This window comes from Drosophila gunungcola, assembly GCF_025200985.1.
Source record: "Drosophila gunungcola strain Sukarami chromosome 3L unlocalized genomic scaffold, Dgunungcola_SK_2 000002F, whole genome shotgun sequence".
Taxonomy (NCBI): Eukaryota; Metazoa; Arthropoda; class Insecta; order Diptera; family Drosophilidae; genus Drosophila; species Drosophila gunungcola.
In genome coordinates this window covers 5,338,389-5,350,536 of record NW_026453178.1, presented here as the reverse complement: position 1 = coordinate 5,350,536, position 12,148 = coordinate 5,338,389, and the positions used below count along the sequence as shown (strand labels likewise).

General features: G+C 36.8%; 1 protein-coding gene across 4 annotated transcripts in view; it reads left to right on the top strand.

Moving 5' to 3' along the window:
- Positions 1-12,148, top strand: part of LOC128257746 (LIM and SH3 domain protein Lasp) — a 28,700-nt gene that overhangs the window by 8,517 nt on the left and 8,035 nt on the right. For all 4 annotated transcript variants that reach the window (XM_052988932.1, XM_052988931.1, XM_052988930.1 and 1 more), the window contains exon 2: positions 8,490-8,584. In XM_052988932.1, the coding sequence (XP_052844892.1) occupies positions 8,490-8,584 (95 nt within the window). The remainder of the gene's footprint in view (positions 1-8,489; positions 8,585-12,148) is intronic.

Here is a 12,148-nt window from a genome sequence, read left to right as displayed (position 1 = left end):
TGCTTTGGAGGAACTTCCCTCTTTTGTCACTTGTAAACAAGAGTTGGACGCACTCACTTGACTTGAATTCATAGGGAAAAACAAGGAAAGAACAGGGATTGGGGGATATGGAATGTTCTCCTCGAAAGAATTGCTTTGTTTAAATTCAATTGATCTTTATTAACTCGCCCGTGGAGGGGTGACAAGAAACGGAGATCCCAGGGGAAAGATCACTCGAGAGGTCTGCCAACGACTCGTGTAAATTCGAAGGGGGAGACAACAAGTTGGACTCGTCGTCCCTCTTGTTTTTACTTTATTATTTTTTTCTCTTGAGCATTTGCATGACTTTCGTCATCATCGTCCAATTGATCCCCCTGCATGCAGCTTTCCAAAGAGGGGGATCTGTAAATAGGCTGGGTGTTCTATGTTTGGTGCCTTTATTGCATCTGTGATGGGGATTATTTATAGAGGGAAAAAGGTCAGAGATGGAGAAGTTCAAGTGGTGGTTGCTTGACTCTTGATTTGCCTTCCACTTGAGGATTCTTCTTTCCTTTAAATTTTGTTAATTTTTTGTCCAGTTTCTTTATTTATATTATAACTTTTAGTGCTAGCGAATGTAATAAATTAAGAGACATATGATTGACAGGTTTGAGTCGCTTTCAGTGTGCCGCTTTCTGAGCCCGTTGCAGTGAAATCTTTTCTATTATTCAACTCTGCCCCACATTTAGCCCCAAACCGCATTCAGCTGTCGCTGAACTTGTGTTCCACATCCAAAAGTTTCGCTTGTTCGGCTTGTGTGCAAAGAGCCCTTTTAATTAATAATTGAATTACTCCTTTAAGGCAGATTTATATATTTATCCATGTCCCATATCTTTAGTTTGTAAGCCATGTCTTATGACTGGATACTAGATATTTACTATATATAATATATATATTGGCTAATCACATAAGCCCTGCCACTCGCATTTGTATTTGAATTTAAATTTGCACTTGCCATTTGAATTGCATTGCAATGTGTGGGAATCGACTTTTGTGCTTCCAGGGAAAAGTCGAATAGAGCTCTTAACTGGCGGGGAAAATGGAAGGGAGTGTGTGTGAAGTTTCTGACGTTTGTAAATTAAACAAGTAAAATGCTGAAACGTCAGCAGAACTGAACTGAACTAAACTGAAAAGAGAGCAGGGCCAGCGGCGGCATTTCCTATTGACTTTGCTAATTGACTAAAGCGAAGGGCAAACGAGTGGGGAAAACGGAGGAAAATGGCGTGAAAAAGCTGGGACTAGGTGAGTTTAAACATGTGATGGCACACAAAATATATATAGAATCACTCTAACTGGAAAAGTTCTTGTTCTTACTTTCAAGAACAAATTTTAAGTTTATATTTATTTGTAGCTTAAAAATAGAACTCAATATATCATTTCTAAATTCGATTCAACAACAAACATCAAACATTTTGTTCAAGTGGCGACCATTGGAATTAAAATCTTGAATAGATAATCAAGGTTGGCTCATTTGTGTGAAGTGTCACAAGTGATCTACAACAGAGCTCGCTCGGTTCACAAATCACTTTCTAATTGGTGTTATCATTTAGCTCACACATTCTGGTGAATTCCCATGGGGTGACCCGAGCATATGGTAATCGTTAGATGCATATTCAAGACCCTGATCCACCGCCTGCACAGATGTCAGGCAAACAAAAGAGGAAACATATATCAACGGAGCGTTGGTAATGCCCAATTTAAATAGAGAAGAGCAAACAGACATTTGATTGCGATGAAGAAGAGCATTAGGCGGCAGTTTCCCATCCATTTCCCCTCTGCTCTATGGATATGGATAAAAGCACACTCCCCACGTGAAATCAAAACCCACTTGCAGTTGCCAGCTGCCGTGTCTTTAGCTTTTGCTGATGACGCTGATGGAGGAACTTCACTTCGGAGTTGCAAGTTGCCAGTTGCCAGTTGCGAGTGGGCGGGGGTGGTTTGAAATCACATATATAGAAAGATAAAGGGGGAACCCGCCTGATGAGGCGGAAGTGAAAGCGACCAAGCAGAATTGAAGCGCTTCCTCTCTTTTAAACCCTTCCCCAAGCTTACACTTTTGTGCCAAAGCACCTCTCATATATGGAGTACCTTTGATGGCGGAGAGTATTACAATTTGATCTGTGATTTTGTAACACGTTTAAAAGACGCACACAATATTAATAGAGATTTGATTTTAGCTCCAGTTACAAAGTAATCAATATATACCGTTTAAAATCTAACCCACAGAAAAACCACCATTTATAGAAATCGATAAATTTTGTATTATCAGAAATTACCCAGTTAATTACCACCTGCCAAATGTTGGCAATTGAATTAGTTGCTGAGGTATAAATATAGTATTTCTTGGTAGAGCATTTAAGATTTGATAACATAATCATTTAGGCTGATTAAAAAGTGGTTCCTGAACTATAATCGTTCAATATATCAATACATAAAAAATATTCATCACTCAACGACAAAATAGCAAATCATATTTTGAGCTGAAAAATTGGTCAATATTTGCTAGCTTATAACTAGTTTACGGCTGCATAAGGTGTTCATTTCTAATTAATTTATACAGCTGTAAGCTATGATCCAAGTCAATTAAAGGGTAATAAAAAAGTCTGCTGTTTTAGATTCCCAAGTGGTTTTTCGTTTTTATTATTGTTTTCTGTTGGCAAGCTGTGGCTGCGCCTTAACCCAAAAAACCCGGATTTGAGTTCAAGTTTTTGGTCAATTTAACACGCCGCCTTTCCACGGTCTGTTTGCCGCACGCCAATTGTGGTTACAAGCAAAATGCGTGCTGACGTAAGGTCAAGGTGTTTTGAGATTAAACTCGACGGTACTTTGGTCTTCCCAATAAAAATACCCAAAAATGGCAAGTAAAGAATTGTCATCGTCGAGAAGTCCGAGGTGTTATGGTGAGTCATCCACATTCGATCAGTTTACTGTATCTGATTGAATTTCTTGTCTGTCGGTTTGTGGGACAATTGTCGTATTTGTCTGACTTTCCGACTGTCTGACTTTCCTTATATGGAAGCCCACACATGACATAATTGTCATTATCAACAACAACTGCCCGTTGATGAGCGTTAAGTAAGCCAGCAAATGGTTTTTAATTGTTGTTGTTGACGTGACCAGTTTAAACCCCAATTTGGTCATGCTATAATTGAATATTTACTTCGGGCTGTGTGTGTTGTGTTTGCTTATGCAATTCTCACTTCATGTTTTTCCATCTTCAGCATTTTCACACGCCCGAAAAAGGGCGGAAAACAGGAAAAACCGTTTGTATGGTATCTGGACAAACATATCTCTTCCCATACCCGTTGATTGGGATCTACAAGTTTTCAATTTGCTTGAATGCGCTTTCAATTTCTTTCAATTGAGTTAGGGGTTTTTCTTTATTTGAGTTTTAGCTAGCTGATGGCTAATTAAGTTTTTTTTTTGGGGGGGGTGAAGGAGGGGTGTGTTTATAAATTGAATTTGATAGAAAAAGTTGGAACTCAGTTTTGTGTAACTTGGATTGCCTTTGTTTAAGTTGCAGCGAAACTGGAACTTGTTAGATATTGCAATTACTACGATGTGAGTGTACTTTTGCACAGCCTCTATCATATGCATACTTGTTTTTTTGATATTTTATCTGCACAATGCAACGAGGAAAAGTGACGTAATTTATCAGCGAAATTTAAAAACGCAGCATACAATTTATGGTTAAAATAAATCCTAATACCAGGGTACACAATCTTATAGATTGTATTTTTTTGGTTCCGCAGTTACTTAGAAATTGAGTCATATCATTCCATAAAAATTGAGTCATATTCATTGTGAAAGTTATGAGATAAGACAAGTAATCTCCCAAAGTAAATCTTATGTGGGACATTATGAGAACATGTGGATCGTGTTTGCCTCAACCTCATTCCATTCAACATTCCTTTAGCCTTCATGTCACTCCCCTCGTTGTGATGAAATATATTCATTACACTTTTGGAAATACTAGATCAATGATGTTCAGTAATTTTTTATGTAAGTAGCATATAACTGAGATAAAAAAAAAAAAACTATTACTAATTCATTATTTTTTAACATAGTGAAAGTGAAATATATTTAACTAAAACTATTATTAATTTGTACGTAAACTTATTAATAAATAAAAAAATTCAAATAAAAATTTCCAAAATTCAAATTAAAATGCATTAGTTTTAACTTAATTTGCAATATTAACTGAGCTTAAGCTCTTTATTGAAAACTTGATATGGTTTTTATATTTCGGTGTACTCACAGTTGTGCCATAAGAGCAATAAGCTACAATTGATTAGAATCGCTTTTTATGGTTATTATATTTTCCACATATTTGCACGTATACCGACTTGAATCTGAGAGCACAGATATAACCAAATTATTTGTTTATTAATTTCATTTATTGTGGGGACTGGAGGGGAAAGATCGGAGCCACCAACTGGGTTCGTTTCGCTTTTATTTCACACAATTCTTTTTCCCTCTGCTTTTTTGCGCTGTTTTGCCGGCAAGAATCTGGGCGATTCACGACCTACTGCTTCATGAGAGCTCTTCGAGTGCGGATGACGCATTCTCCAGCAATGTCGAGTGCGCTAAGTGAAGAGGGCCGAGAAGGGGGACTGCCGAGTTCAGATATGGTGTTTTCTTCTGGTGGAGACAACTCCATTCCACTTCTTTCCACTTTAGGTACAGTGGTGATCACAAGTAGTCACTAGACAACACATTTGTTGGGCAAATGAAAAGTTTTAGAAATTAAAATACGAACCAAGTTGATTTCTTTTAAATTGATTTTTTAATTAAATACGTTCACTTTTGATCAAATAAATGTTTGTTTTCCTATCAGTATTTACTGGTATCTTAGGATTTTTGTTTTAAATTAACTTAAATCGCTTTGGTTTGTTATACATATCTTATATTTTGTGTACTTTACTAATTTTTGTAATTTGATTTTCGTAATTTAAACTAAGCCTTATACTTTTTCTAACAAATCTCAAAAAAACTTTTATTTTTTGATCTACTGATTTAAAAAACAGAACTTTTAAATTTTATCATGCAAAGTTTATTTAGTTATTCGACAATTGTGGTGCTTGTTTTTTTCGTCTCTACTGCGGCTATTGCCAGTTCTTTCCTCCACTTTGATGGTTTCTCTGGTTGTTGTTTTGATTAAACTGCTTTTGGAGTGGGGGATATGGATGTTAAAAGCTACGCAAAGTTAGCGGAAGAGACGGACGAGTTGGTTTTAAATCATGATTAATATCTTACGCGAAGTTGACGGGGGGAGTTCTACTTCTTCGACTTCATTCCGTTGATAGCTCATAACGGTACCGGCGGCTATACGAACATAAATAACAGCTTTTTAAGCGCTGCATCTCGTCGAACTTTAATTTGTGCTCAAAGAAAGCGGAGAGGCATTTCCCTCGGACAATGGACTAAAAGCATATTCCGCTGAATGGCTATAGAATTCTTCCTTAACTGTCTTTGCTGACCGGCAAACAAAAACCAAAATCCAGAAAAAATAACAGCAATAAAAACTGGTAAGGCACAACAATGCGAATCTGGATTTCAGTTTGCTCTCATGTCTGGAGAGTGTTTGCCTTTTGCCGTTTGGCATTTGAAGTGTTTATTGTGCCAAAACTTTTGACAATTTGCTTTTGAAATACTCTCCTTGGTTAAGCACTCATAACTTTGGGATAAAGCTTGCCCCAGGAAGGAGTTCAAGTGTATTTGTAGCCAATAAAAACTAACGAATTTACATTAAAGTCACAAATATTGTAGATTTTATTATTTCAAAAGCAATAAAAATAATAGTATTTAGAACAGAAATGTTTTTTATTAACTAATATAACAAATACCTATTATTATATTCTGATTCTGGAATAGCGTCTGATAGCATCATTCATTTATGTTAAAATTAATTTACAATCTAAGAAATGTTAGTTCAAAGGGTAATATCTACTTCGGTACATTAAGTAATTTTTTTTCTTTTCCAAAGGGAACAACAGTTCACAAAGTTATATTCCTTTTACGCAATGTAAAAATTTCTATAGAAGTTCAAGTAAAATTAACAAAAGATTTAAGGCGTTACCTTTGAACTAATTTTTTTTTAGCCAAAATCGAAATCAGTGAACTTTTTTTTATATTTCACCACTACTTAACATACAGATTCTGTTCCCATTTCCTAGTGCTCCAGTTTCAGTTCACTATGCAAATTAAACAAAAAATCACTTTGACACTCCAAGTCTGGTTTATTTTTTCTTTGTTACACTTATAAATAGATTTTTTTAAGTCAAATTTGTTTGTTTTTGTGGTTTCTGTTGTTGCTGCTGCTCATTGCCCTCATTTGTCATTCGTTGGCTTTGGCTTGCCGTGGTAATACGAGATTTTCCTACCATTTCGTGGCTCATGCCAATTGTTTTTATCGCCACTTGGGTCGAAAAACGTTGAAAGCGTGCAAATTCGAATGCAAATTTAACACCTCGTCGTGGTTGACAGAAAACAACCCAGCAATAAAACCAAAACAAAGCAAAACAACCCAAGAGGAAACGTTTAACTTTTGAAAATTGAGCCGCAAATTGAAAATCAAGACGAGAAGCGAGCAAAAGTGAAAAAGTGGGTTAAAGCGAGCATAGAAAATTGAAATTGAATGCAGTTGACGGGGGAGACGAGACGAACGTCGTTGACCACCAGACGATTACCTCACCACATGCATTTAAATATGTTTACATATATGTATGTGCATGGCATCAAGATTCACAAAGGCACTCCTACAACAATTTTAGAGATAAAAAACCAAGCAACTTGACAGCACTTTGTTGCGAAAGTGAAACTGAAAATGCAATTTCCATACGGTCAAAAGCAGCTACAACCGCTAGAAATCACAGAAACACAACAAACACAAAACACTTTTTAATAATATTATTAGTTTATATTTTATATGTTTTAAACACCACAAGTCTTTCTTTGACACACATTTTACAACCTGAATATTATTCCATTCACTAGATCTATCGAAAGTTTTTCACTTTTTCGTTGTCGAACTGCAACGGTAGTTCAATTGGCATTATACTTAAAACCTCTGCCCCTGTTACGCATGCGCCCTGAGCTGGAAAGTCATATGCTTAAACCCAGACCCAAAGTCATGTCACTAAAGAAAAATCCGATGATTTATACCGGTTTCAGTTCAGGGGGGTCAAAGATTGTTTCGCTTTCAGCTTTTCTCTTCGGGCCAATGGAATGTGGTAAACTTACTTCTTTTGTTTTTATTTCACTTGTTTTTTTTTTGTTTGCGTCCATCAAACAATTAACTATCGTATTTTTTTTCTACACTTTTAATTGTTGTTTAAACTGGTTTTGGTTTTGTTTTTTTTTTTTTTGCCAGCCTCCAGTGGCAGACAGCGTTGAAAACCAATTAGGAGATATTTTGTACTCCCATCTGGCATCTCTTTCGGCGAATGTATGCCCCTCTCTTTCGTCTGCTAATCCGCAGACAAGTTAATCGTTTGTTGACCTCCACGTCAAGGATAGCGGGGTGAAAGGGGATGTGTTGTGGGACTCCATTGCGGTTTTGAGATTTTTTCCTCATTCGGAAAATTTGCATAACGCGTTGCAGGCAAACAACAACAACAACAAAAAAAAAAGGAGTAACTACAGACACCAGACACGAAGTTGAGCTATCAAACCAAGTTCCATCACAAGTTCTTTCTTTGGTCGTTGTGCAGTTTTGTATCTGAGTATCTGTGGGATGCAAGCTCTTCTCTTCTTCATATGCCAAGTCACCACAAATCACGCAACATTTTCAATGTCTGTTTGTCTGGTACTCATCTGTCTGCCTTGGCCAAGCTTATCTAACCAGTTATCTTAACTGAACGGTACTAACTAAGATATCTACATTTTTTTTGCCTTCATCGCCGACTTAAGATTAGACTTTTGGAAATGCCGAATCTTGGTTAAAAAGATCTAGCAGTTGCGTATTACTTTTTATGCTTTTTACAATAAATAGGGTAGTGGTTAAATTATATCAGGACTATCAGTTATTTTAAATTATAATTTCAGAGAGTTTAATGATTTTATTCTTTATTTTGGGTTCTAGATTGCATGTAAAATATTTGTAAAATAAGCCAATTAAATATTTTTGTAAAAATAGAATTTTGTTTGAGCAGATCAAACATAACATTAAAAAAAATTTATATGTTTATCTTTCTTTTTCATCTTTTTCCTTCCAATTAATTTTGGAGAAAATATATACGCATAAATTTTTAGTTAACGGAACGGCAAAGAAAAATCTTTGAGAGCACTTTTTATGCTTGGCTTGGCCCAGAATTTTCAGTTGCATTGCGCCAATTTGGCTAACAAGCAACAAAGAGCAAAAGCAGCGGCACCAGAAACAACAAAATAGCAATAATAATATTGCATTCTCGACAATTTCTCTGATTCTCCGTTTGTAATTCAACGTTTTTCCCCCTCTTCTTTCGTTTCAGACATGGCACAAAACGTGTTTCAAATGCACAGAATGCGGCATGACGCTCAATATGAAAACCTACAAGGGCTACAACAAAATGCCCTACTGCGAGGCGTAAGTTTAACCAAGTTTTTACCACCCCCTAGCCGAAGACCATCCCGCCTTTCGGCATGGATCTAGATCTGCAAACAATTGTGGAACACGGTGGGGGCAATCACGTTAAGGCTTATCGTCCGCACCCACTCGCAATCGGAATGCGATGGAGGATGGTCAACCTTGATTTGCTTCACTCACCTGGCAATCTTCATTAGCGTCGTTTATCTAATCGCTCCAGAGAGATAGTGGCAGAACCGCTGCTCCGGAGATAACGTTTAAATTCACTGGAAAATTGCAAAAACTCTCAAATGTGGGTGAACAAAAAGTGCAGCAGCTGGTTAGGGAAAAGTCCGGGCGGCAAAAGGAATGCAGACTGCGGAAATGCAGTTGTGGGCCAGGCCACACAGTGCTCCCCACTCCAGTTCACCCGGTGAACTAGTTAATTGTTCGTTTGATAACAGCAGCTGCTCCTAATGGAGGGTTAGATTTAATGGCTGCAGTCGAATTTTTCACATTCCAGCAATAGTTTGTTTAATAGCAAAGTTATAATTGAATTTAGTTTAATTTTATTTAGTTTTATTTTTGATCTATAGGTTAGAAATGGCGTTTGGGTAGCATTTTTTTTAAATGAACAAAGCTAATGCTTGTTTTTAACATATACCCGTTTGGTTTAATTAGATTTTTTGATTTGGTTTGTACATATTTAGAAGATCTTATATATTATAGTCAAGAAGCCAATTTTCTAGTTTTATTGGTTGGCTAAATTTTATATGAAATACAAAATTGTTTAAAAAAAAATTGTGTATTCCAAAAATTTTAAAATTGGCAAAGAAAAATGTCTTTTCGTAAAAGTTTTATTTCAAATCATGGGGATTTTTTTTGATTTTTAAAGAAAATATATCTACTTATATAATTGGAACATATCCTTGCAGTGCCCAAGATTTTCTTTCAGAACCTAAAAATCGTGTGTCTTGACCGAACTCTGAGAACTAGTTTTTCTTTTAGAAAACAGGTGATTAACTCCGCCATTGAACGCTTTCGCACACACAGAAGTTTTCCTGTTTCCTGCTGAGCTGTTCAACTCGCGAATAGCATGGGGAATCTGTGTCACATGGGGGGCGTTATAAGTTCCCAGAGTCCCCTTTTCCCATACCACCCATACTCCACCCCTGGCCAGACCGCTTTCCGCTGTCATGTTCATTGTTGTAGACAATGTCACACACATTGGACTGGGTAAGCGGACAAGAGAGCAAGTGTTTTGCTTTGTATTGTGGCCAACACCAACTCCGCTCCTTTGCCCAATTTTTTGCTGCAGTGCGTGGCAGCATTTGCTGGCCTTGAGCCAAAAGCCAGGGGCGCAGTGAAAGGGGGCTCTTGGTGGATCGTCCTCTTTCGGTTCTACTACATGTTGTCCTGCGACTGCTGCTACTGTTGCTGATGCTGCTGCTGCTGCTGCGGCTGCTGCTTCTCTAATGCAGATTTATTGTGGATGCCACCGCTGCGGGAATAAAAATTCCATGCGGATTGAGTTATGCGTCCGTTAGCTCCATTGCGCAGTGCCCCCTCTCACGATTTTCCAGGCGAAAACTGTCTGGTATCACATGTCCCGTACGCTTTGTGTGAATTTCCACTGATGTCATCGCCTGCATAAATTGTAAAATGGATTCAGCAATGTGGTTTAACGGAGAATTGTACCGGTTACGCCCCGTTTTCCGCTGCCGGCACTTTCACTGCATTTCCTCGAACCGTTTGCACCTATCCGGCCAATGCTGCTCCCCGATTACGTGACGCCACGTTCGGGAATCCGGACGCGGACCTTCTTCTTGCCCGTCTTCCAACTAGATTTTTATGCGAGGTACTCAAGGTGTTGCAGGAGCATATTGAATTATTTTTAGAAATAACTTAACTAGAGTTCGTGAGGTTCTTTTCGAATTTTTTTTCATTTTGGATTTCCAGTAATTCTGTTTTTCAGTTCCGTTTTTCAGTTATGCAAAAAGTATGGTAAAAATACAAAATCTTAAATAATATTTATGCCTAAAATTATTAAACCTTCATAAACCAATCTATCCCTTTGAATATTTAATTAGAACATAAATAATCAATTATAAAATTCTCTGATAAATATTATTTTTGTTTGAAGTCTATAATGAAAATCTTATAAATATTTTGTGTATTAAATGTTTCGATCCTTTTTATTGATTTTAAAAGGGTTTTCTAGAAACAGTTTTTACTTCTAACTTATTATACTTACAAATTTAATAAAATAGGGTATTTTTGCATGAGACAAAAACATTAAAAAAAAAACCAAATCTACTTCCTTACATTTTACAACTGCGTCGACTTCAACTTCCACTTTTTGGTTTGCATTTTATAATTGCTTGAGAAGTTTTGCTGCCTGCCTGGTTATTCTTCGGGGCTTTCTGTTAAGTTCCGTCTGCAGACAAAAGATAGTTTCCCATCCAGTTACGGGTCAAAACAAAGTTTTCATAGTGCCGCTTTCTTGGGCTGTCGGGCTGAGAGGTCAGTCGCCCAGTGGGGATAACACGATTGCAATAAATTATGAAGTTCATTCGCAGGATAAATGAGGGAAACGTGCAATTAAAGTTGGGCCACATATGAAGCTGAAGTGCCCGACAACTGATTGTTAATTGGATTTTGAGGGCCGTGGAAGTTATGGCCCAAAGGAAGGAAGTGTCTTAAATAGGATAAATACTTCAAGATTGATGGGAAGAATTTAATTTTGTTAATTTTGAGTAGATTAGCTTTAAAAATGATTAGTTGAAGATGTTACTGAGCTCCAAATTTCGTGTAGTTTTTATTCTAAGATCAATCTTCGAAAAATGAGAAAACAGGATAATAGAAAAATTATTTCTCATCAGAAATTTCCTTGTTTTAGCCCAAATTTGGGTTACAAAATATAAAAATGACTAGGACTTTTAATGAGCTTGTTTGTTATTATTGAATTTCAATAAGATAAGCTTATAAATTTAGATACCCATAAAATAAACTTAAACTCCAATAGCAAACTAATAAATTGGAAAGGCAAATAAATGTAAAGATCAAATATATCAGATTTAAGGCATATTTCAAGCTTCCTTTTGTCGTCCGCTCTATTCAGAAAGGATATGTACGACTTTGCGCAACTTGCAACTTATGGATAAATTCCTTACCCCACAAACGAAACTTTCTCCTCGCCCTAATTGCATCTTGAAGTAGAGCTTTCCTGGCCGTTGTCTACCTAGGGCCAAAAGCAGAAGGACAGGACAGGAAAAAGAGCCGGCTTTAGGCCAGGATATGCCAAAAGTGCACTCACATATATACACATTCACATGTGGGCAGGAAACTTCTATTCATACAATTTTGTATACATTACATTACCAGGCCCCATTTAGTTGGAATTGAACTAGAAAACGAGATGTTTACAATGTCTTGTTTGTTTTTGTGTGCACTTTTTTTTCGCATTTATGTAGTATTTTATTTCTTTTTCCCTTATTTGTGTAAAAAAAAGGGGGCTTGCGAAACATCTGCTGAACAGAAGACCGATACATACGTAGGTATGTATCATTGGCATTTATTTATTAA